Source organism: Drosophila simulans, chromosome X (genome assembly GCF_016746395.2).
Source record: "Drosophila simulans strain w501 chromosome X, Prin_Dsim_3.1, whole genome shotgun sequence".
Lineage (NCBI taxonomy): Eukaryota > Metazoa > Arthropoda > Insecta > Diptera > Drosophilidae > Drosophila > Drosophila simulans.
The window spans coordinates 7548252-7574494 of record NC_052525.2 but is presented as its reverse complement, the minus strand read 5'-3'; the positions used below and the strand labels follow the sequence as shown (position 1 = coordinate 7574494).

General features: G+C 41.3%; 1 protein-coding gene across 3 annotated transcripts in view; it reads right to left on the bottom strand.

The window, feature by feature from the left end:
- LOC6725406 (tyramine beta-hydroxylase) overlaps nucleotides 1–17766 on the bottom strand; it is a 37388-nt gene extending 19622 nt beyond the window's left edge. Inside the window, exons 1-2 of one of the 3 annotated variants that reach the window (XM_016173593.3) lie at nucleotides 17548–17766; nucleotides 13808–14138 (exon numbers count right to left, since the gene is read on the bottom strand). In XM_016173593.3, the coding sequence (XP_016038481.1) occupies nucleotides 13808–14033 (226 nt within the window). In that variant the 5' untranslated portion in view covers nucleotides 14034–14138; nucleotides 17548–17766. The remainder of the gene's footprint in view (nucleotides 1–13807; nucleotides 14139–17547) is intronic. The other 2 variants (XM_016173594.3, XM_039296635.2) reach the window with 2 other exon arrangements.
- Nucleotides 17767–26243: the final 8477 nt, after the last annotated feature.

The window sequence follows — 26243 nt, the reverse complement described above, 5'->3', positions numbered from 1 at the left end:
CAAAAAAAATACCCACTTCAACTTCAAATGGATAACAAGCGATGTCCAAACGAGTGCAGCTGCAAAACTGCATGCTGGCTGCTGGGTGACCAAGGACCAAGGACCAAGGACCCTGTTTTCATTTGGTCACTTGATGCCACTAGCAACAAAAAATGGCTAAATCTGCGGAGGAGCGAGCGGAGAAACTGAAGAAAAACAATCTAAGGTGATCAGAATATCGAGTGGTGAAAAAAAGAGAAAGAAAGAAAGAGCTGATGACAGAAACATATTGGGTTTCCATATGCCAACTGCTCTATAAGCAGAACTTTCTAAAAATCTACATAGCTTACAGCTGTTTCTCTAATTTCAAAAATCACAGGTATATATATATACAATATATAAATCCAATAAGTATTTAATACATACAAGTATTCCGTGTTATCACGATTTCGAGATCTCAAGTCAAGTTCTTGAGAGCTAATCAGTCCACCCAACTGATTCGGGTTTTATGATGTATCCAAAGTCTACTTGATGTTCTTGGCTATAAGGCACTTGTCCCGTTAACTTGGTACAACAAAACCCAAAAAAAAGGCCGAATGGGGCGTGGCAGGGGCGTGTGGGTGGCGGTTGGCGGTTGGCAAGGCTCACAGCCTTATCAGTGTGCCTGAGTGGGTGAGTGAGTGAGTGAGTATGTGTGCGTGCTGGCTAAATTAGGTTTCATCTTTGGGCAATTTTCCTTTTGCTATTTTGCTGCCTTTTTTGCACTCTGTTTGCAAACTAATTTACCGTTAGTTATTACTTGGCATCCGCCTGTGTGTGTGTGTGTGTGTGTGTGTGTGTCTATCTCAGCATGCATATGCTGGCCATTTGTCTGCCACGCCTTGACCATAAATAACACGTTCTTTGGGGTCCTGGATACACCAACACAAACGTGCCTCACACGTATACCTACAGATACAGATACAGATGCAGATACAGATACTCACACACAGGCACACAGATACGCGCACGAACACAGCTGCAGAGTTGTCACTTATAAATGTGCAGCTATTTCCATTAAGTTGTTGTCATCACTAACATTCCTGCGAGCCTCATTTGACCATCGCCAAAGGCACTTGGCCAAAACAAAATTTGCTCCCTCTGCCACATACTCTTCGATTCTGGTTGGAGTTTTGGGCATTTGCTATCGAGTTGAAGCTTACTCACTTCAAAACATCTTTGTTAAATATTCAAAAAGAAGAAGAGACTGTGAATTGGTTGAAGAAAATATCTTTGTGTATCTTTTATCTATAGTTACGAGCTTAATAAGTTCATATCTCTTCGATATTTTTTTGAAACTTAACAGCATTTAAACACCATTAAATTCGAAAACTGTTCGAAAAAAAAACAAGTGTATCAGCTCCGTTGACGAGACTGTCTTTGTCGGACTCCTTGCTTTATTTTCGGTTTGTTTAGGCCGGGCTAAGAGAAAGGTCAGGGAAACAAGTCACTAGGTAATCTACGACTAAACGGCAAATGCTCGAGGGGGGGTGGGGGAATGGGATTTGAATGAGGGAGGGAGTCTGATGGGCTGACTGGTATCCACTGGGTGGGTAACCGACTTAATCACAAGAAAAGGACGTCACAGTCTTAACTTGGCCTGCTCCCCCGCTGCCCCCCCCCCCCCCCCTCCCTCTCTCTCTCACACTCTCTCGTGCTGTCTTTGTATATGTATCTCCCGGTTTCCCCCCCCCCCCCCCCCTCCGTTGCCAGTCTCAGTCATTCGAATCTGCAGTGTCAGCCATTCATTTGGTTAATGACATTGTGGCGGTTGCTGCGCCAAAAGCCACAGTGGGCGAAAGGAGGGGGATGGGGATGGGGATTCATGGCTAAGAAGGAGGCAAGAAAGTATCTCCAAGATATTTTTCAACTGACACATAAAGTTTTCGGTCGGCCCACCGTCATGTGTCCTTTGTATACACAGAGAAATATAATGGCAAGCATGAAGTTAGTTCGTTTTCAAAGTTTAAACAATGTAAATAATATCAGTTATACATATATATTAAATAGTTAAGCGATCTTTGATTTAATGAAGATCGGAATCCAAAAGAAGAACATATATATTGTACACCTTATGTGTATTAAAATCAAAATAAATTATTGGGCGCATGTATCACCCAACGAATTTCTCTCAGTGCTCGTGTATATGTATGTATGCTTGTTGTGTTGCTCATGCTGCCGTTTGTTTTTGCCTGTGTGTGTGTGTTTGTTTGTGTGTGTGCATATGAAAGTGGTCGTCCGCCAACACCACTTTTGCCCCTTTATGAAGTCCAAACTCTGGTTGAATTATTTTAGCAGCAACTGTTGTCTGCCGTTGTTGCTGGCTTTGTGCTAATGCAGCATGCCCATTCACATCTGCCCCGCCTTTGTGCCCCTTGCAACACCCGTCCCCTTGGGATGTGCCAGCAAGAAATGGAAATGAAATTTAAATTAAAAAAAATATAAAAAAAAGAAAACATTAAAATAGACAAACAGACGAGAACGTATGGAATGTAACTGAATTGAATTAAATGTACAAATGTCGAGGGCTGAGCCAGATACATAAAGACACATGTATATGTATATGTACATGTACATGTATATGTACGTATGTATGTATGCACACATATGCATTTGCATAATGTTGATTTCATATATGCCTAGAATGAGTACAAAGCACAATGGTGGGATCTATCATAAATTGTTGATAAATTTAATCATATTTTAGTATAATATTAATAACAAAATACTGCTAATAAATATTATAAATTTAAATCTATATATATAGTGTCATAACTCCATGTCCAAAGGCAGTCCAAGCAAGTTGACAATGCAGTTTTATATAGCAAAAAGTGCATTAAAGCTTCGGCTTACAGTTTGCATTTGAACATTAAAATGTCATCATTAGACCTCCGCTGGCAATTAAAAAAAAAAAAACAAGTCACTAATTAATGCGCTGCTGTTAATGAAATGTAGGCCAAAAGCTGAAAAAGTTACCGAGGTCTGACTGGGGGCTTGACCAATATAGGCGCCCATCGTCGAGCGCTTTAGTGACTTAATAATAATGGCTCAACATTTGCATGGCTAACACACACACACACACGCACACTCGTGCTGCTGCTGCACATGGCCAACACAGGCACACACATACATATGCATGTATGTATGATTCAATTTGGCTGCAATGAAGACATTGACACGCCCCCCGGCTAAAATACCGCGCATCGCCGTCACATTCCACAACATTCTTCACATCGTCCACATCCTCCGCTTGGCAACTCCCACATTTGCAACCCAACTGAACTCTCACTAATGAGTTTCAAATGGAAAGTACTCAATGAAAGTACCCCATCGCTCCGCTCCACTCCGCACCACTCCGCACCACTCGGCCCGGCTCCACTCCTTCCATATTCCATATTCCCTGCTAGCTGCTCCTGGCCACGCCCCTTAATCGCAACGCCCTCGATTTGGAATTTTTTCCATTCTTCGATGTTGGACAGGACGACCCTTTTGGGCACTCGGGCACTTGGGCACTTGGGCTCTGGGGCTCTTGGGCACTTGATGCATCGCACTCGAACGCCCGGCGATGCGATAATGGCTGCATGGAGATTGCTGAATGGAGGATGCATGCAGGATGAAGGATGAAGGATGCAGGATGGATCGGCTGATGATTCCCGATTTCCAAATGGTTTTCCTTTTAATGTGCGCCACATACCATAGTTGACCCAAATCGGCAGAGGAGCAGTGGTTGCTTGGTTGCCTTAGTCGCTTCATGGACTTGGATTTGGATTTGGCTTTAGAGCTGGAGTTGCTACTGGTATGGACTTTGGACCACTACGGCTCCGATAAAAATGACTGACAGACAGAAACGAAATTTGAATTTTGCATAGAACATTTTGAAGCCATAATAAATCCGCACAAATTTTACTGCTGCTACTGAGAGAAAAAGCGGATTAAAGATCATTAAAATGCGGATTTCAAATAGCTAACGTTTTTGCTAAGAACTTAATGTGGTGCTATCTAAAACCAAATAAAAATATTTAAAAAATGAAATATTAAAATATGAAAAGTAAGCTAAATGAACGATTATAATAGATTTGAATACTAATTCTTTGCAGCGCAATGCCGCCTCCACTTCGTCGACTTTAATGAGTTGCGAAATGTTCCACATGGAAACATTTGAGAACGGAATGAAGCCCGGCAGCGTTTTGTAATTGGCTAAAAGAGAGCGGTGCGGCGGGGGTGGGGTTGTGGGGCGGATTCAAAAATGAAATTATACACCACAAGGACATGCCCGGCATGGCTAAAAGTGGGTGGGGCTGAGCTAACGTTGCACGGGGCGAACCTAATTTAATCAGGCAACGAAAATCAATTTAAAATAGATTTACTTTGGCGCGCTAATTGAGGCGCAGCCAAAACGAGCGCTTTCAAGTGGTTTCGGAATTAACAAATATTTGCCGAAAACTAAGCGCGGCTATATGGTGAGCAGTTAGTTAATTAAACGCTTTTCAACGCCCCAGAAATAACAGCAGCAGCAACTGGGCCAGAAACAACGCGTTAACAAGCAGCGTAACGGCAACAACAATAAAAGTTGTTTAGACATAAGTAAATTACTTGGAAGCGCCATTTTGACACTTGGCTGGCGGCGGCAATTCCACAGTCCGTCGCCCTCCGCTGCCCACCGCCTCCTTCTGGAAGAAACCCCTTTGCCGGAAAATCCGTCCGCCCCTTTTTGGCCACACCCACGCTTCTCTGATGGATTTAAGTTCTCAGCAGAAAGTGTAAACAAGGAGAAAGGGCTTTCAATTGCAAGATACCCATTGGTTTTGGTAAACTTCAAGTAGTTTTGGACTCAAACAAAATCGTTGCCTATTTATAAGGGCAACGATGAAAACATTTAATACATCGGATAATAAGAAATATTGGTATAATGACAGTATACAACAGATTGTATCTTAAATTATTAGAGTGCGAAGTGCGAAGTGATATTCCAGCAAACTACTCATACGCACCGTTGTCTCTTGGTCGAAGCTAAAATATTACGTATACGCAGTGCTGGCCATAACTTTCGGCGCTATCTTATCATTCAATTGAAATATTTCGAAAATGTAATTTTTAAGTGCACAAAATGCATATACCCAGATACTAGGCGCACACCCTTTAGCCAAGGAGCAGATGAAGAAGCGTCTTCGCGAAGCGGCTAAGAAAAAACGAGAGCGGAAGTCTGGAAAAGCTGGGGAGAAAGCAGCAGCCAAGTGCCCACAAATACATTCAAATTTAATTGAAATACAAATTGGCAGCTTTTGTTGCCAATCGTCCGCATAAAGCTCAAGCAGAAGTGGAAGCCGAAGCGAAATAACAAAGCAAATAAACAAACAAAACGGGCAGGGGAAAGGACTGAAGGACTAAAGGACCAAGCACGAAGGACAGCGAAATTCTGAAAGTGGAAAGCAATTTGAATTGAATCTAAATATTTATGCAGCAGTTGAGCAAAAGAAATGAAATGTTGCTTATGAAACGAAGCACTGAATGAGCCACTAACGAAGAAAGAGGCCAGAAAACTGCGAGTAAATAAAGGACTGCGCATTAACCGATCCGTGTTACCTGGCAAATAGTAGGTATTCAGGTCAAAGGTATCGAAGGTTCCCTTTCCGTTTCCATTTGAATCGAAATTCAATCAAGTGACCATTTCACTCGGAAAATAAAATCTGATTTTCTTAACGAAATACTTGCGCAACCGCGAGGCAATCATAAAGCTCATTAAGAAAAAAAGTGCAAACATTTTCACCAGGTGAGCATTTAAATGAAATAAATGTGTTAAAGTAAACCATTATTCCAGCTGCATGGCGAACTTTTAAAATGTTTACGAAATCAAAAATTCTTGTATTAATATTTAATAAACTGTACTGAATGTCATTTTTTATTCACCAGCTAGGGCTGTCAAGTTATTGTTATTAATTAATGCATTGTGTGCTCTGAGAATTGCCAAAAAAAAAATGGAAAAACCAGCACTTTAATGCCTGCGAAATGTTTTTAAGCTCATACTGATGGCTTGACTTTGAAATTATATATTCCCAGAAATTTCTTTGGAGTCACTTTTCTTTCATCTGAATTCCCCATCTCTTAAAACTGGCGAAAAACAATTTTCCAAGTCAATGATAAGCCCATCCAAATGGCCGCAAAACGGATCAAATCTGTGGACGCTGTGCATCCGGAAAGAATTCCTTCAAATAACATTGAAATACATACTTTTTATACCTCACATATCGTCCATTTTTTAAGCAGCTCGCCTTCTTTTTAGTGTTTGTATACCAATAAGATCAAGTGGGATTTGGCCCTGGAGCGTAGTAAGTATCTACCGGATTGCATTCCGTGAAGGTCTCGCGGTTGTGTTACCACCCACCTTTCACATGCCACATCCCACCATTCCTTTGGTCATCTTAAATCGTATTAAAGTTCTCACAACCACCATCGAAGTCAGCCAATCGTGGTCTCTTAAGAATACCATCGACATCCTTACGTACGCACACATATGGATTAAGTTGCATCAAATGATTTGCCCAATTTAAATTGCCTACATAAGGATCTACAACTTGGGTTAAATTAGCAGCACTGCCTCGGAATATCTTGATCGGTATAGAAGTCCATAATTACTTAAAAATGGTTTTATTTTTAATATACAGCTTGCAAAGTTTTTTGATATATGTTCAGAGTAGTATGATTTGTTTGTAAGACATATATAATATCCTATTATCTTGACCGCAGCTGTACGTTCGCATGCACACAGCCATGCTAAGTCTGGTTTTTTCCTTTTTTTTTGGGAGGAGGGGTAGGGGGGGGGGAGAGAGGGGATCTGGGGGCCAACAAAACATTTCGATTCCTTCACTAACTGGAGCAAATTCAAAGAAAAATTTCCCTCAACGGCTTTGGCTTGCTTGAGCGCACTTCAAGTGGCAAGCACACACTCAAGCACACACCGTACACACCAAACACACACGTGTTGCAGCGAAAATCCTTGCTGGCGAAAATGCGAAGCGGAATGGGAAGTGAGAACGGAAAATGCAACAGAAAAACTAGCGACGCTTAATAAAGCCACACGAAGCGGAAATGAGCGTGTAATGTAAACGGAAATGCGTTGAATGACGCCATATTTGTTTTTGGGTTCCGAATGCGAATGTGGATTGGTTTCGCAATTGAAATGCTCCTCTAGCTGCGGGACACCAGTTATCCTAGTTGCTTCCCCCGAGCGGCGACAAAGTGTTAAATTGTGTTCGCCAAAGAATGACAGAACGCCGGGAAGATGTGAGGATGTGGGGATGGGTACATGGGAAGACAGCCAGAGATCGGGGGAATTCCCGTTTTATGTCACCGAGAGCTGCAGGCAATACCCGCGGCACAGTGCATCAATTATCCCCAAATCGGGCAGATTATTAATCATGTCATTTAATTTTCAATTGATTAACAGTGGTTCAAGTCGGAAATAATGCTTATTCTTTTCGCAAATCTTATACGAGTTTGCATGTTCATAGCTACAAAACATTCACAGTTAATCGAAACGTACTAATTATTATAAATATTAATGTTGCATTTAGGGTTTTTTTTTTTTTTTTGACAACATTGCACCACTGTGCACACTGCACTCGTGGGACAGAGTTGTGCAAGTGTGTGCGAGCAGGACATACATCATTGGTTATTTATTGGTTTCCACTAAATAAATCGAACTGAAATTGGCAAACGTCGCAGAATGGCCATCATTGGCCTCTCCTGACCCCCTGACCTGTGCCATCCACGTACCATATCCTATATGTACACCATATAGCATATAGCAAATAGCATATATACCATATACTCCTCACGTTAGCCCCGGACATATTAGGGCTGCCACCGAAAGGCGAACGGCGGCGACACGAGAAGCTAAAAGTTTGCCCAGCAAACTCAAGTCACTCCAATAAATGTTGGGCAAAGTTTTTGGCCCGCTTTGGTTCGAGCTTATTATTTATTCAGTCAAGTTTTCACTCTGACACCAAATCCCAATACATGTCCCCGTTTATTGGGTCCATACGGGCATAGGCTATATATACACGTTAATATGTATTTGCGATATATGTGTATGTATGTACATAAGGGGCCATCTCATTAGTTAGTCGTTTGGGCTGTTCTTAGTTAGCGGATGATTTGCCCGATTGTCAACTGATTGCAGTCGCACCCAAGTTGGCCAAAAAGCCGAAAAAGGTCCCCGAATCCGGATGAATCCAGATACAAGGGCAACTTCCAGCTGTCAAGGGGATTTGTGGGTGGGTGAGGGGAGGTTGGTGAAAGTGGTGGATGGTAAGGAAAAACGATGCTGGCGATAAGAAAGGTAATAACTTTTAACACCGCTTCGAGCCACCTTCAAAGTGTGACAGAAAAAGGTGGGGGAAATGGGATGGTCGCTCCGCTTTTGGGCAAATCATTTGACATTATGTATATTCCGGCCAGATTAGATAACTGTTTTGTAATACTCACAGTCTGCCGCAATGATAAATGAAATATTTTAGCATAAATAATAGGGCCATATTTAGCCGGATGACATTATCTGCAAAATGTGTGTTATAGATCTTAAATCAATGGAAATTGAAATACGTATAAATCATACGGCAGCTGCGGTTCATTGATCCTTCTATCGATATCCACACATTTTCTAATTTAAATAAATAAACACACACACACATCGATGATGGCTTCTTAATCCTTGTGTGGAATGGCAGCAAAATTCGCAAAAATCGATGCATAATACTCATGCAGACTGGCTAATTAAATTTTCATAGCATACTTTGGCGGGCCATTTTTGCTCTTGATTAATGACAAGTTTAGCTTGCACAACGAAATTGCAATATCAGAGTGTTTTTTTTTTTGTTTCTGCACACTAATTTTATGCCCTGAAGATTGGAATTTATTAGTATATTTAGTGTGAATTATGGGCAAACACTATTTATGTCGTCTAAAATTGAGATAAAGAGCAATATATCTGGTAGACAACTAATAAATAAATTCATATCTGCAATATATATGGTTTCAAATGAAACTTCCTTAAATAAATAATGCAGTTAAAAAGCCTAGACGAAATACTATATTTTCCAGCTATTGATTTATAAGCATTTTGGCGAGAGATTTGATATCCAAAAATGATTTCTAAGCTTCCATCTCTGAAAATGAGAAATCTCAGACGCTCTCCTTCCACTCTTTTAATTTTCCAGTCAAGTCCAGTTAGCTTAGTGCCAAGCAGTCTAAAAACGACAATAAGAGAAAGGAGGGGAACAACAACAACATAAGCGCGAGCACTTTGCACACAACAAAAGTCTCCAAACAATAACAACAACTAAATCAACACCAAAAACAGAGCATTAAAAGCAAAAACACCAAGCGAAAGAAAGAGACAGACAGAGATGAAAGTCGAGCAGCGGGAGCCTAAGAAAGGGACAGAAGCTCGAATAAAGAAATAAGGAGAGGGTGAAGAGAGAGCGGAGAGAGAAGAGAGTGAGAGGGGGCAAGCGAGCAAGAACTGCAGCTGAGCACATAAAACAAAAACAATGCAGCCAGAGAAATAAAAAACAAAAACAAAGTTAATCTCAAACAAAGGCGCCGCTTGCGAAAAAGAGTGGGTGGCGGAGGCTGTGTATAAAGTGGCAAAAGGGGAGGGGCCAAAGCCTCAAAGCGCACAGCGAAATGCTCGTAAAGCTTTCAATTAAAATTAATAAAAATCTACGCGAATTAAATAAACACCAGCTGGATTCAGAAGCAGTTGGTCAGGACAGGTGCCACAAAAAGGTGAGACCTACAAACACAATTAAGACGACTGACATAAAAAGCCCGCTGAATTAAAGGGTGGGCGGCTGGTGGGTGGTGGCGATTTAACGGTAAAAGCATTTAATTGTGCTCTCTTGAAAATCGATTGGATTGCAATTTACAGAATGTGCTTTTCCAGACATTTTTTCCAATTTACTGTATTTGGCATAACAAATCGGCAAAAATACGTTGTTAAAAATCTTTTGATTTTTAATAAAACACTAATAACCACGATATGATTTCTGACAACTCTACAAATTTTCGTAGAACTATTAAGTTGAAATAAAACATTTAAGCTAACTAATAAAATCCAAATAACTTTATTATGCCAGCACACTGGCGAACTGCAATTCAATTGTTGATAGCGAGGCATTATCTTCCGCACAACGTGCTGAATTCGATTTAGCAATTAAGAACAGTTTTTTTTGTTGAAACAAATTGAACACCTCTAGTGACAGCAATTAAAGCTTTAGTTGGTCGCACTTAAACTGCTTACTTTTCGTATAAACTTTGTTGCGAGCGAAATTTAATCAAATGTGCGTTTGCATAAATGGGGTTACACAAGTCAAATGCAACTTTGAAAGCCCAAAGGATTGGTAATGGCAAAAAAAATAAAAAATAAAAAATAAAAAAAAAACATAAAAATTACAATCAATACAACAGATATTGTAGGAGGGCAAAGCAATATGTAACACGCATCCGGTTACGTGATACATTTAACGTGACATTCGCATCCTTCGTGGATGTCTGTTGGTGACACATTAACCTGGAACGTAGGAATCGGTGGAGGAGGAGGAGGAGGAGGAGCACCGTCCACCGGCCACCGGGCACCCACTGTCCGCCGGATTATATAAATTGAATTGTTTGGTACAACATGGCCCTGGCCATTGAGCAGGAAGCTGGAGCAGAGCACCTCCTCCATACAGCATGTGCGTGTGTCTGGCGCATAGAAAGTGGCCAAGGCTTTTGCGGGCAACTCCGTGTCATGGCGCCCCGTTGATCCAAAGCTCTCGTAAGCCGGCCAATCGGCAGACATAAAAAAAGAAAAAGAAAAAAAAAAGAAAATAGGAGAAAAACACACGACAAGCAAAGTGATTTCACTCGAGTTTCTTTTACATTTTTTCTTTTTTTTTTTTTTTGTCAGTTCCTTATGGATTTATGAGGCCCAACCGTCGAAGGTAAATAAGTGGAGTAGTCCCATCCTGAACTAATCAGACACTTATGTCGGATTTGGGATGTCCTGTGGGCCGGCTGCCCGGACGGACGAGCGCCCACACGTCGGATACGTAATTTGAGCAGCAAATGGGGAAAAATGGAGCAGAAGGACGACATAAAAAATAGCAAATTATTTTGCTTATTTCGATGTTTACGCTTCGTATTCAAATTTTGTTTTATGGACACTCGATGGCCAATACGAAAGGAACATATAAAGTTTCATTCGCATACACACTGCCACTTACACGGCAAAAAAAAAGGTAGTTAAAGCAAAGTAGTAACTATTATTGGCTTGCCTACTTATCTCAAAGTTTTCACTTGCACATCGATATGTTTCGTTTTATTTGAAACTTATTTTTTCACAGTGCATTGAGTGGAGCATCAGCTAGGATGGCCATTAAGAATGTTTGTCCCGTTTATGATTCATGAATGCTCTTTGTTGCTGCCATCGGACCAATGAACTGTCATCAAATAGCTGGCGTAACTTGAGCATCAATTTGGACTTGTTGCCTTCGATGTTTGGATGTTTGGATGTTTGGCCACTCGAACGGTTTACTTTACATCTCTTCAAGAGTATCGAGTAAATTTGCCTAAGAGATTTGCCTAAACTCATAGAAATGTACTTGATTGAAGGTGTATATATAGCATTGATTGGAGTTCAATTAGATATCCAAACAATATGCTTTTAAATGCGACACAGCAGCAGCAACAAAAACAAATTCAAATCTTGAGCTCGTATATTAAGGTGTTTTTGGTATTTTTGGCATTTTGCTTGGCTAAAATCGTCGCACAGATTAATCATTGACTGTTTCGTGTGGCTAATTTCATAAATTAACCATCCCTATCACTTTTCTATTGATTTCCAGAAATTTAGAATTTTTAAATTTTTTCCATTTTTTATAAGGGGTAACATCATCTTTTTTTGCGAAAAATTGACAAAATCGAACATTTTCAACTGTAAATGCCACTTGATTGGAAATTTTATTACGAGTTCAACGAGGTATGGCATTCCATATTTGGACCATTACTTTTTTGCTTATGACAAAAATACTGATTGTTTTTTTGCGAAAAATCCAGTTAAGAAATAATAAAAATATTGAATATTTTCGAGTGCATTTTTGGTCATTGCTTCGTTAAAATTGGTCGCACAGCTAAAATAATGACTGATTTGTGCAGCTTAATATCTAAGCTAACGATCCCTATCACTTTCCCGCTGATTTCCAGAAATTTAAAATTTTGAAATTTTTTCCATTTTTTATAAGGGGTAACATCATCTATTTTTGCGAAAATTTGACAAAATCTGACATTTCCAACTGTGAATGCCGCTTGATTGGAAATTTTATTACGAGTTCAACGAGGTATGCCATTCCATATTTGGACAATTACTTTTTTGTTTACGACAAAAATACTGATTATTTTTTGGCGAAAAAAGTAGAAAAATGAAAAAAATTTGATATTTTCGGATTTCTACCTTTTTTTTTTATCAATGATATTAAGCAAGTGTAGCTGTTTTTTATGATTGGCATAAAATGTCTTACTCCTAGCTTGCTTATATTTTTCCAGTTTTTACCACCTTCATGTCGAGCGTATAAATTGTATCCCACTGCATTTACTATTGTGGCTGGGGATCTGCAAAATCAGTCGTCCGATGACGTTGGCACACCTGCACGGTGCACATTCCGTTCCCCGGAACACCGTTAACCCTTGCAGTATCCACCGACGTCGTGGGCAGTGGAGCAGCGAAGCGAACCAGTCAGCCATTCAGCCAGTCGGCCATTCAGTTAGTCAGCCAGTCAGCCAGTCAGTCAGTCAGGCTGTCAGCGCACAAATGGCGCCACAAATGTTTTGCCCCTTTTTCGCAATGGAAGGATACATTTGTAACTTCTATTGATTTTTAATGCACGCCTTCTGTCCTGCCAGCCAAGGCGTCGTCGTAGTCGCAGTCTGAGTAGTCGTAGTCGGTGCTCGGAACAAGCCACCAAGCCATGAACTTTACGAGGCGAGGAAGCCACCTACTCGGGCCCAGACTCCGTCTGGCATAGCATCGTCCTTAGTCCTTGTTCCTTCGTCCTGCTACATCTCAATTTTACCCTACTCTGCGTTTCTTCTTCGGATTGTGCGGATGTGTGCGGGTGGGTGCGAATTTTAATGCTTGTAGCTGGGAAACAAACAAACATGTCACAGTCGAGAGGGCTGGCCGCAAATCCGCCATCTTCTTCGGCGATGCCATTGCCATTGCTCCACTTGATAACTTAATGCCCCACGCATGCTTCCACATCCACATGCCTCGACACACGCATACACGCACACATACGCCATTACCCGTACACACGGACTGACACTCACGGAGACAGACAGACAGTCATCCGGACGGACGGACAGCCATCCATCCGGACGGACCAGCGGACGTACGGACGGACAGCTTTATAAACAAGCTGGCAAACAGGCAACTGAACTTGCCTTCCCAAAATGCCGACCCGCCTATGCATTTGCGTACTTGAGATGACTGCGTGAGAGTTCCGATGGATGCCAAGCCAAGGATCACGAAAGGATGCTCTTGTCCTTATATTCCGCTACAAATAATCTGTGTTTTCCACACCAATTTTGATTTCAGATAATCAGCATAGAAATGAAATGCATCGCTAGTTAAGATATTTAGCTGTTTACAAAGGGAATTACTTTGCTCTGCAACATTTCTAGCCATTTTATAATATGAAAAGCACTATGAGCTATGAATTATTGGATGTCATATATCGAAGGATCTACTTACGATTGGAGAAGGCGCTCAGCGGGCGCGTGAGCAGAGTGGCCATCAGGAGGAGCAGCATCACTGGCATGAATGTCGGCGAACGTCCTTGCTGCACTCCATTTTGCTTTTGTTTCTGCTGCTGCTGCTTTTGATGATGATAAGCCAGTTGGTGGTGGTGGTGGAGACGCCGGGATCGGGCTGGCCAAATGCCATCCTGACTGCTCAGCTGCAGCGGCATTTTAAGCATTTTGAGCAGATTGCACGGCCTGCAGATCGTTTGCGGAATTATTGTTCTCGGATATCGTTTATCGCTAGTCACTAATACCCAAACACTTTGAAATTAATGCTGCTGCTGCAAATGTTGATGTTGCACAGTTATTGATAGGCGAAGGTCATTCATAACATAACATACATGAAAGCACAAGACTACATGATACCCTCTTTTTATAACCTTTCTGGGAATACTGCTTAGTTTATAACCAATCTCAAAGGTTATTTTAAGTTATATGCTTTGGTATCTATGGGCACTTTATTGACTAACAATAAAGCCGAAAGTTCCCCCCATTCAACTGCTTTTCATCATACCCGAGTTTATTTTCAAACAGCGGGTATAATAAAACAAATCCGTGTACAATTTAAATCAGACAATTGACAGATTTGAGCATGGACAACAACGACAGAATGGTAAGCACATAATAAATGTTTACACGTTCATTGTATTGTATTTACATGACAAATTTATCCGGCGATGGTTTTTGGGTGGAAACTTCGCTTTGGGTATGGGCAAATGGGTGGCGTTTGATGGGTAAATTATGTGCGGTAATAATGATGATGGCGATGTTCTAATAGCCGCTGGGCGATTTTCACGTGCCTGTGTGCATTAAAAATTTTTTGGAAATTTTCGTGGCCGCGTACTTTGCAACACCGCCTCGTTTTACGACTTGCCACATCCTTCAACTTATTCCGAAAAAGTTTTCAACGTGCCAGCATCACAACGGCGACGTGTAACTCACTTTCAACCGCCCACTTCAGCCGTTTTTCCCGCCTCCCTACCGCCACGCCCCCTTGACAGCCTTGACAATCTTGGTACATAAAGCCAGATTCGTTGGGCATAAATGGCATTAATCAGTTTGCGGTTTACTTTCGCAAGTCATCCAACTTCTTGGTGGGAAAGTAAAAGTGCCAAAGTGTAACTTTATCGTTTAGGGAACTTGCATATCGAAATCTACAAGTTTCTCTCGAGGAATTCCTTTCAAGCAGTGATATCCTTTTAAAGTAATTTGGAATCATGGCTTATAAAACGGTTATTTTAAGAACGCATCCACAAATAAAAAGCAATTAATTAAACCTGTACCCAGTGCAGCTTGCACTTTGGGTCATAAGTAATAAGCTGGCGCACAGAAACCTCCACGAATCATTCGTTTTCATTTTTGGAAATTCAATTTGCCGGGGATTCCCCGATAACAGATTCAATTTCAACAGATTGCTATTTGCGTAAGATTAAATTTCACAAAGAATTTCTAACGCCTTGTGTGCTGTGCACCCTGCTACCTCAAAATTTCCAATTAAACGTATGTACGTCGATAAAAACCGAGCTGGTTCCGTTCAAGGGAGCCTTCAAAGAAGTGAAAGGATATCAGCACCTGGATTGCAGGGCAAATCATGTTATGTATGCTTTTATACCGAAAGACATATTAATATGAATTTCGGAGGCTAAAATGTGTGTGTGGCATGAACGTAAATTTAACACTTTAATGATTTATGCGAGGATTTCATATTTTAAATTAAACATTTTCTCCGCACCGAAATTGTTTCCTGCATATTTCAGACAACAAGGCGAGCTGCCTGAAATTGCCACAGACAATTTAATTTGCTTGATTCAAATTAAACTACATATACAGCAAACAAATTTATGTTTTGCAAAAGCGGTAGTAATTATTTCTAGCTAGAATATAGTTTCACAAAAGTGGCAAACAAATATTGAGGTTGATCTGAAATAAATTCGCAGACACGCTAGCCTCAATGAATATAATTAGCTTCGTATCGTATTTGTATTGTCAACCGTATTGTGGCTGATGAATCCGCCAAATTGGCTGCCCTGAATGAACTTTGGCCCATGAATACCCATGGAGCTGAGTAACCAAGGCCCAAACCCAAAGCCAGATTCCAAAACCCAAACCCAAACCTAAACCTAAACCGTGCCAAATTTAATCGCCTTGCGGGGGATCTGCGTATTTGCTGTCAACTCGGGCATGAGTTAAGCAATCCTCGAGGCATTAAGTCTGCCCTGCGGTTGGCTAGACCAAATTGAAAACGAATTAAAATGAAATCTCAAACGCTTTGTGCCAAAAGTTTTAGCCAGCTTTCTCTGTGCACCGCGCCACACGCCGAAATACTTTGCCAAAGTACTTAAATGCCTTCTATTCTATTCTGTTCTACTTTTTTTTTAAAGCAAAACTTCGAAAGTTCTATACGAGTATATATATTCGCAGTACTTTTTTCATTGCAAAGAATGCAATTTCCATTTTGATTGGTTTATCAAATGGAAGAGCTCAACCATTCTGGGCGATTTATAAACTTTAAAGCTTAGAGCGATCACACTTTTGATCAGATTACTTGTTGCTAGACTTCGTTTAGACTTTAGTGAAAATCACACAACTGGCTGCACTTCCAATAAAATAACTTTTCCCTTTGGGCTTCTAAACCATTTTGTACTTAAAGCTTAGTGTTCTTCGGAAAATATATATTTTGAAAGAAATGTGTCACCGTATAAAGAGTTCCAGACGTGCTTTTAATTTTCAGTTGCTCCGCTGGAGTTTCCGACATTTACGAGCTTCCCCACTTTGCATTGTTAAGTGCAGGAGTGCCAAATTGACAGCAGAAAGTGCTAAAAACATAAATGTTTAACGCAGGTGCTTTCCCCCGTCCGGTTGTTTGAAATATGCTTGTGAAAAAGAACACGGAATGGAAAACATTCCAGTTTTTTTTTTTTCGGCTGGCTGGGAGCGCTGCTAACATGGCTGATAATGGAGAATTTTATATTGATATCACGAACTGCACTAAATCATCAATTAAATGATTTTATGATGCCATTTTGGGGATTTTTACCCTCAGGCAATTTCGCTTGTGGTTTTTTGCTCCATATCTCGTGTCCTGCCCCCCATTTTCTTTTCTGTCGGATCTGTTTTTTTGTGATTTGGTTGAAGTTGTGCTACAGTTGGAGTTCCGTATAGTGAACATTCACTACGATGACTACTTTCAATCGACAGGCAGCATTTCCATGTCACTCAAACTACCTACCAAATATAACTGGAAAACGTATTTCCCTATTTAAGCATATTTTAATAAATAAAAGAGTACTTTTATGCGGATAATTCCTTATACGAATACTTAGACAATTTGTAAGCCATTTTTAAATTCAAATTTCACTTAGGTAGTTTGGCCTGTGCTAATTTTTTTCTAAATAACACCTGCTACCATTTTGCCGCGGCCAAGATGCTAACGGTAATGGAGAGACTAACGGTAACGGGGACGACAACAACACCAAACCAACTTGACGAAGCGACGGAAATGCAACACTTTTCCTTTACTCTTCCGTTTTGCAAATTCCCGTTTGTTTTACTAGCTTTTGTTCCTGTTATTTCTTGGCCACTGTTTGAACAACGACACAAAAAAAAAAACACCTAAAAAAAAGGGGAAAAACGTAAAGCGCACGGGAGCGCTTGAATAAAAAAAAACGAAGGGGGAACACAGGGAATTACCAACATCAACACAAACACAAACAAAGCGCCCGCCGGATTTATAATGGCAAAGTAAACAAGCTTACGAGTCGCGCGCGACTTTTGTCCCGTTAGCTTGGCTTTTTGTTTTTGCGCGCGCTTTTTTTGGCGCGCTTCTACGCTTTTGCCACGGAAATCGCGCAACGGATAGCAAGAACAAGTGGAGAGCGCGTCCTACGCCAGCCGAACGCAGAATGCAAGCGATAGCGCAGACATCAGCGGCTTTTATACGCGACCCACCGACCCGAGCACTCGTCGCCCTTCGGCCTCGGCTTCGGCTACGACTTCGGCTGCGTGGAGAGGGAAATGGAAGTTAGTGGGTGAGCGATAGAAAGCGCGCGGCGGGGGCTTCGGCTCGTTTAGCATATGTCTGCCGCCATCGACATGGGCATCACTGGCACAATGTGTGCGTGTGCACGCACAGCAGAGTTCACAATAACAGTGATATTTGTAAATTTATTCCAGCTGAATCCTTTGCATTTTTACACTTTTTATATTGTTAAAATAGAAAATGTTACATATCTGTAAATTTATGTTTTATAGGAACATTTAGCTAATAAAGAAATTTTGAGCTTTTTTTTTTAAATGTATCATTCTTTTTTATAAGCCTGTACTAGTCGTTCAACGTGCGCTGTGCGCGAGTGTTTGCATATTTACTTTATGAATGTGTTTACCAGCAAACTTTGGCGCCGAAAAGAGACAGCAGGCGGCGAGCGAGCGAGAGGTGCGTGCGAAAGTGCCAACACTCGCATTAATGACGCCAACAACAACAAAAGGCAACAATTTGAATTGTAAGCCAGCGAACAGCCAACAGCTCAATTAACTATCCGTCCGGCGGATGGCAAAGTGCGTCCGCGTTGACTTTCTCATACGCATAATTCCCATTATTTTGGCAATTACAAGGATGTAATGGCACTCGCATATGCTTGATATTGTTTAACCCGTAAGTGTGTGTGCCAACGCATTGGGTCGGCCAGGCCAAGGTAAATATGAAAAATGCATTGCAGCGCTGGCATTTTCATTGTACGAATCGCAATTATTAATGCGGCACATGCACAGGTTGCATTGGCAGTGAAGAACTTAAGGCATTTGGTTATCTTAAAGAGCCGTTTCGATTTATGTCTTAGATCACATTTTGTTATCCTTAAGTTAGTATTCAAAACATATTAATTGAGTATATAGTTCGGGATCCATAAGTCGTACTGTACTTCTGTGTGTTTGTTTTTTTATACGGCTGTGCATGGCATCTGTTTGTTTGCCAGTTCTTCGTGCAGCAGAAAATGAGCAGCAAGTAATTTACATGTAAACAGGTTAAGGGATAAAGTTCATCACATGTAAATGGATATGCCTGATTAATGGCAAATATAAACGACAGACAGGAGCTTCGGCAAACGTGTATGGATGTGTTTGCTCCTGTCGCTTCTGGCCAGGCCTTTATTACATTCGATATTCTGGCATTCCTGTGCCTGCATGACAATCAGCGAGGTATTTACTTATTAACGATTTAATACAATAACTGAGTAGATACTTGTTAGCGCTAAGATCTCATTAAGAAGTTCTAGATCCCCTAAAATCATCAGCGAGTCAAAAGTTATTTCTACCAGATAAGATGGTTTTAACTCATACATTATCCTTACACTCAGAACTCACTTCACTTATAATTTGCAGTATGTTTTCCCATCTATCTTGTAATTGCTGCAACTTTTAGCGAGAAACTCTGGAACACTAGCAACTCGAATCGAAGTCCCCTTCACAGGCGAACCACTCAAACTTGAACTTCCAGACAGGGCTGCACATGCGGGCCAAATTCGATGGCAAGTTCTGGCCAAGTTAGTAGTTTCATAAGCGAGACCTCAAGCCGAACAGCTCAAACTTGAACTGCTTCTTGCCACTTGGATTGGTGAAATGGTGTGCGTACAAGGTAATTGAGATGGATCCAGGCTGGTTGGCATCGCATCCCGCGGCTTCACGCAACAAACACGCCGCACCTGCCGCACTTTCCCGGATCCGGCTGCATTCCGTCCGGAGAATGTTGTGTCACCTGGCGGGGAAACGGGCAAATTGGGTGAGTGACAGGCCCCGACATTCCTTCGATACCTCAAATTGGGTTCGGTCCGTGTGTGTGCACTATTAAATAAATAAATAAACGGATTAACGAAATATCCGAAACAAATGAACTTATCTTGCAAATAGATACTCGTTATAGATACTCGGCTTGTCTTAGGGATTCATTTCGAAGATATTCCGATTAGTAAGTGACTATCCCAAATTCATAAATAATAATGAATATTATCTGACAACTACAGTCAATAACCAATAAAGTCTTCAATAGAAACAGCAAAAAGTTGCATAATTGTGCCAAAACTACACAAAAATCTGTGTTATGTGATGCATAGTTTTTGCGAGTGTGCACAGCTTGTGCAGTTTGCGTATATTTTGCATGGCTGGGATAACTTTTGGGTTCATTGACAATGGCCACCACCCATCAAAGGCCCCCGCATACCTAGCAGCCTCAAGGATTTTCGGGTAGCATGTCTCGCATTTCACTTTCACAACTTGCCAACTGGCAGAGCAAGCAGATAGAGATGAAGAATTCATGAATACATCCCGAGAAATGCCAGATATATATACATACATGTACATATAACCTGAGACTGGGGAGGACATCGAGGAGTCGGCGAACAATTTGTATTCAAACGATTTGAGAGCACTCCTGAAAGTAACATCATTAAAAAATTCTCCATCGCCTTGAGTAGCTTGACTCGGCTTCAATCTCAAGACCTTTTCTCCGTACCTTCCCCATATTTTTCTTCGTATTTTTGCGGAAACGGGAAAATCGCACCCCAGAGGCCTCAATCATCGCCCGTCCCGAATGGCGCCCACTTTCACTCCCATTTCCCGCGAGAGTCATAGTCATGGGAACTTCATTCAAATGCAATATCTCGTAAGCGGCCAAATTGTTGTAGAATATATGGTAGGTGACATTCCAGCGAAGTTACAGCGTTTATGCCTCACAATTTTATGATTTCGGTAACATGCAGCAAGTTTATATACATGTAACGTTTAAGTTTGACTTTTTTAAAACATTTCCTAAGCAAATCTCTTATGATAACTTAGCCAAATGTGTAAAAAATAGAAAAATAAGAGTGTTTACACTTTTATTTATTTGAAACTAAGTTAAATCATTTCACTTTAATCACTTTTGGAAGCCACGATCACAATAAAAAATAACGTAGCATACATTTGTGCGCACGCAACATTCGAAATGTTATAATGTTAAATGCATTTAAGGACAAAGCAAATTTGAAATGCAATAGATATGGGAAGTGCAACACGCATAAACTGGCTTTCTGCAGAAAACGAAACAGAAACCAATCCATTCCGACCCCAATCCAATCCAAACCAATCCAATTGAACGCTCGTTACCTTTCCGCTGCCATTCCGATTCTTGCTGCAGGCTGTCAATCGAAGTTTACACGGGATATCGATACCGGCTTCCCGGGAATCAATTGGTAAGTAGTAGTGGTGTGGCACGGGCATGGGCATGGTCCATGGTCCATGGGGCACAGGAACTGGCATCCAGAATCCAATAGAAAGTTTCACCTGCACCGCAGCAGCAGCAACAACAGCAGCAAAAGAGCCGTTGACTGGCAGCTCGGTTAGCTTGGTTCAGGGGTGGGGTTCGGCGTATTCACAGGATTCACGGAATTCACAGGATTCATTGGATTCACTCGAAGGCGAGAGGGTCAGGTTGCCATCGCCGCCGGGCAAATAGCTAAAACATTTTTGCCCAGGTAACTTTTTAATTAAAGCTGGCAACGTTCGAAGTGTAGAGATGGAGAGAGCGGAGAGGTTCTTGGGCAACCACCAGCTCCTTTCTCCATTGCCAGGTCCTCATCATCGTCATTATCACCATCGTGGTCGTCATCTCATCGGGCAGCAGTTAACAAACGCTTCCTCGATGGCCACAATAAAATGCTTTTGCAGCTGCAGCAACCACAAACCACCGCCTCCCCCCCTGCGGTTTTCATCACGATTATTACAGTGAATATTGGTTATGTACACACAAACATACATACATGCATATATAGCAATCGTATTATCCTTCAATTTCCATTTCCTGCCTTTAAATGCGTTCGTTCATATCAAATATTCTGAAAATAGCCAATAATATCATGCGATATCAAGTTAGTTGACACCATTTTAGCGCCTTTAGCAAAGTGCACTGTACTCATCCAGATTGCAATTGTTATTGGAATTTTTGCATTTTATTCATAAGCTCAGATTCTGGCCGACTGTGTTGAAACCAATTTCAATTTATACAAATAAAATCAATTTCGTTTATCGCTGGTTGCATCTCTCCTTTATTTTTTATGGCTCTGCAGTTGCAGTAAGCATTTTTTAATTGAACGAGAGAACAAAAACAAAAGAATGGAACGCACGACACGTGTGCCAATAAATATTCCCACAACTATAGCTGATCTCTCTCTCTCTCTCTCTCACTCTCCCACGCCGCTAACTCCCAATGCGATCTCCCAACTCTCTCGCCATCTCTTTCTGGCCCGTTGTGCCAAAATGCTGAATTATGAAAAGTCACAGGTTAACGTTGTCCTGCTGCCAGGAAAATAATCAAACTGCACAAACAACTCGACCTCATAAATAGTTAAGAGTCAGAGAGTCCGGGAGAATATAAAAATGTTATTCCTAGTCCCACATCCTGAGGCCTGGCGGCGTCTATGTCCAAAGTCCACTGGACTGGATTCCTTCCTCCCTCTCTTTCGCTCCCCTGCACCTGTATGCGTGTGTGGGCGTTGTGCGTTCCCTGTCTGCGTCCCGGATCGCAGATTCTTGCTGCCGGATTTGGCTATTTCCCCGCTAAAACTAAAACCCTATACATCATATAGATCATGCACGGTATACCAATTTAATATATTCTAATGCTAAAATAGTTAAGTCACTATCAGAAATGATTAATCATTAATTTAAGTTTTTCTTCTTTTGTTTGATTTTAGAAAGATTTTTCAGTTATGAATTGTGTTGAATCGTACTAAGTCATTTGTTTATATCCTAGATGCAGCTAGTTTCCTGTTGGAAAGCTGGCAGCACTGTTCACTGCTCTGTTCCCTTGGCTTTTGTTGTTGTTGATTTTTTGTTGCTTATTTTGTTGTTTGTGCTGCTTCCATTTTTATTGCCCGGTGGCCACATGCGAGTGGAGCCCAAGCTCCTTGTTTACACAGTCCAAACTAATTGGATTGGCCGTTTGCAACGCAAGAAGGAGCCGGCGATATATTGCAATGCGTTTGCCTTGTCTCATCCTTGCTTTTATATCACATCGACAACGATAAGCGAAGGGAAATATGGTCACGCTAAGGAACCTATTCATAGGCCTGGTATCACTTTACCAAACTATCTTTTCCACGAAAAGTGCTACAAGAAAAAATGGAAAAGTTCTGGATTTTTCTAGGTTCCTTTTTATAAAAACTTGACTAAAATTGGTCGCAATGGCAAAATAATGACTGCTCTGTACAGAAAATTATCTACACTTACGATCTCTATCACTTTCCTGCTGATTTCAAGAAATTAAAAATTTTGAAATTTTTCAAATTTTGTAAGGGGTAACATCATCTTTTTTTGCGAAAAATTGACAAAATCGAACATTTTTAGCTGTGAATGCCACTTGATTGGAAATTTTATTACGAGTTCAACGAGGTATGACACTCCATATTTGGACCATTACTTTTTTGCTTATGACAAAAATACTGATTGTTTTCTTTGCGAAAAATCCAGTTAAGAAATAAAAGAAAAATGACATATTTTCGGGTGAATTTTTGATCATAGCTTCGTTATAATTAGTCGCACAGCTAAAATAATAACTGATTTGTGCAGCTCAATATCTAAGCTAACGATCCCTATCACTTTCCCGCTGATTTCCAGAAATTTAAAATTTTGCAATTTTTTCAATTTTTTATAAGGGGTAACATCATCTTTTTTTGCGAAAAATTGACAAAATCGAACATTTTCAACTGTGAATGCCACTTGATTGCAAATTCTACGACGAATCCAAAATGGTATGACTTGTTTGCATTGGTCCATTATTTTTTTAGTTTTGGCCAAAATACTGGTTATTATTGTCCAATAATCAGTTTAGAAAATATTGGAAACATATGTTCTCAGTGGAGCGGTCAGTTACAGTGCTCCACATCATAGGACTAAGTAAAAGATACATTGTTTTTACCTTTTGTTGCACAAGCTCAATAATAAGAGCTATCAATTTCTGCTATGACCTTAAAGACGTCCAATACCTTAATGTAATAGGCCATCTACTTAATTTGTTGCGCACTGAGAAGTGGTATATTTTTTAATTAAGTGAAAATTGTGTAAAGTTTTTCGGTTAAGGCGCCTCGGACGGCAATTTGGCAAATTAGTCCATCCACATGGCAGGTCCATGGCTCCACCACCATTTGCTTTCCCCAGTTTTTTTTTTGCTCTTATTCCACCTAACGAGCAACGTTTGGCGGGGTCAGGTCGGCCATCCACTTGTTGGGCGCAGGACTTGGTCCTGCTTTGGTCTTTTCGTCCTGGCCTGGTCCTGGTCCGCTTTCAGTTGTCCTTACACATTTCGCTAAACAATAAAAATGTTTAAAGCAAATTGAAAACTCCGAGACGGAGCTATGCACTATGGGGTCAACGGGCACTTATATTGGCCAAAAAAAATTATTTCTTTGCATCGAGATGAAATAAGATGATACATATGTGCTAGAAAAATAATATCCAAATATATGTATATAGGATCGATGGTATATCCTTTTACTGTTAAACGATATATTTGTATCATATCTGTTGTTTTGAAAACAACTTTTAAAATGGCCCACGGTGCAATGGAGGCATAAAGTTTGTGGCTTTTCCAAACTGTTTCTTCAACTTCTGCGTGGTAACAAAAAATCTTGGTTTTCTTAAATAAATCAACAAATTATAGAGATATTCAAGATGTTATTAAAGCTAAATGGGAAAATGTTTCTAATCACTTGACTACTTTTAATTGTGCAATATAAATTAATTGAAATTCTTGCTTTTGAGAACTGAAATTTTCCCACTGTGTAAAAACTGCTGTTGCTACTTTGATGTTGGCAACTTTGTTGCGAAATGTGCAGCAAGTAAGAGGGAGAAAATCCGGCGGCGAAAGTTGCAGCCGGGATTGAGTCCGGGAGGCAGTACGTTTCGTTCAGTTTGGTTTCGTCACAAACATTTCGCAACGTCGCTCCGTTTTAATGGCTACCCATGCCCGTACTCCCCGGAACGCAAAGTCGCGTCCCTTTTGTTGCTTAATTGGCGGCCGGCCGAGAGAAGCGTCTGCACTGCCACAAATTGCCGGCCGAGTTGGTTACGTGCTGCCCCGGATACGGCGGATCCCGATCCCAGCTGGTGGTGGTCCAGATTCTTGGATGATTGCACCAGTCCCGATGACCAGAGCTGCATATACATTTTCGCGCCGTGTTCATCCATCCCACGTCCGTGTGCCATTTGCATTCCGCCATTGTCCTGCGCCAAGTCGTTTGGCCGGGTTGAATTCAGGCGGGTTTGCAGTGGGTGGGTGAATGGGTGGATTGGGTGGATGGATGGACTGGGTGGAGGTGCCGGCGTGGGCGTGGAGTGCTGGAGTTTCGCTACGTGTGCGCCATATAACTTGGCCGGCGTCATTGTCATCGTAGTTGTCCATTGTGCACCAAGTGCAGTACGTAATCACAACAGCAGCAGAGAAGCACAGTGGTCTCCAAACAGCAGAGTTTTCAATTACCAACAAATTATTAAGTTCTTAAAATATATACACTATATACCATTTTTAATTGAATGATTTTCGTCTATTGCATCAATTAAAGTTTTTCGTCTCAATTTCCATTGCATTTGCTTGATTTTAAATGGAAAATGCAATTGATATGATTCTTCACATCATTATATACGTTCGATTAATAAATAAACTTAATTATAGTACTTAAGTCAAAGTGCACAATGTGGCAAATGTGCAGGACTGGCTTTTGGTGGCGCTGGTTGCCATGTTGATGATGGTGGTGATGGTGCCACTTTTGCTGGCGTGGCCAGGGGCGCCCACTCCGCTCCATCCCCAAATCTGGGTCTCTGCTAGGATCTGGGTGGGAGTGGGTGCGAGTTCGTGTCCTAGTACTGGTCCTGCTCCTGCTCCTGGTGCGGCCATTGCAGTTATGTCACATGTCTGACTTAATTCATTCATTTAGACGACGCTGACAATTGTAGGTGTCGGGTGCGCGCCCTCTGTCATTTCGTTTTTGTCAACGTCGTCGACGCAGTGCACCAAGTGGGTGGAATTGGATGGAGGCGATGGGATATAATGGCTTGGGTACGAAGCCAAAGATAGAGAATACTGGGCACCGGAGCCAGTGGAGAGCCATTATGGCACCGACATTGTCAATGACTGGCGAATTATTATTGCCTGACGGAGGCAGTTGGACGCCAACGAAGTGAGCGTGCCCCCGTCCACCAGCCACGCCCCATTGTTCCTGGGGTGCATGTGTGTATGTAAGTGTGCTCCATCTTGTTATGACAGTTGGCACCAATTTCCGCACACGTTGCAGGTGGCCCGTGGCCCGTGGGCGTTGGAAAATTGCGAGGGGGGGCTGGCGGGTGACCACCAACCATTTGTCAGC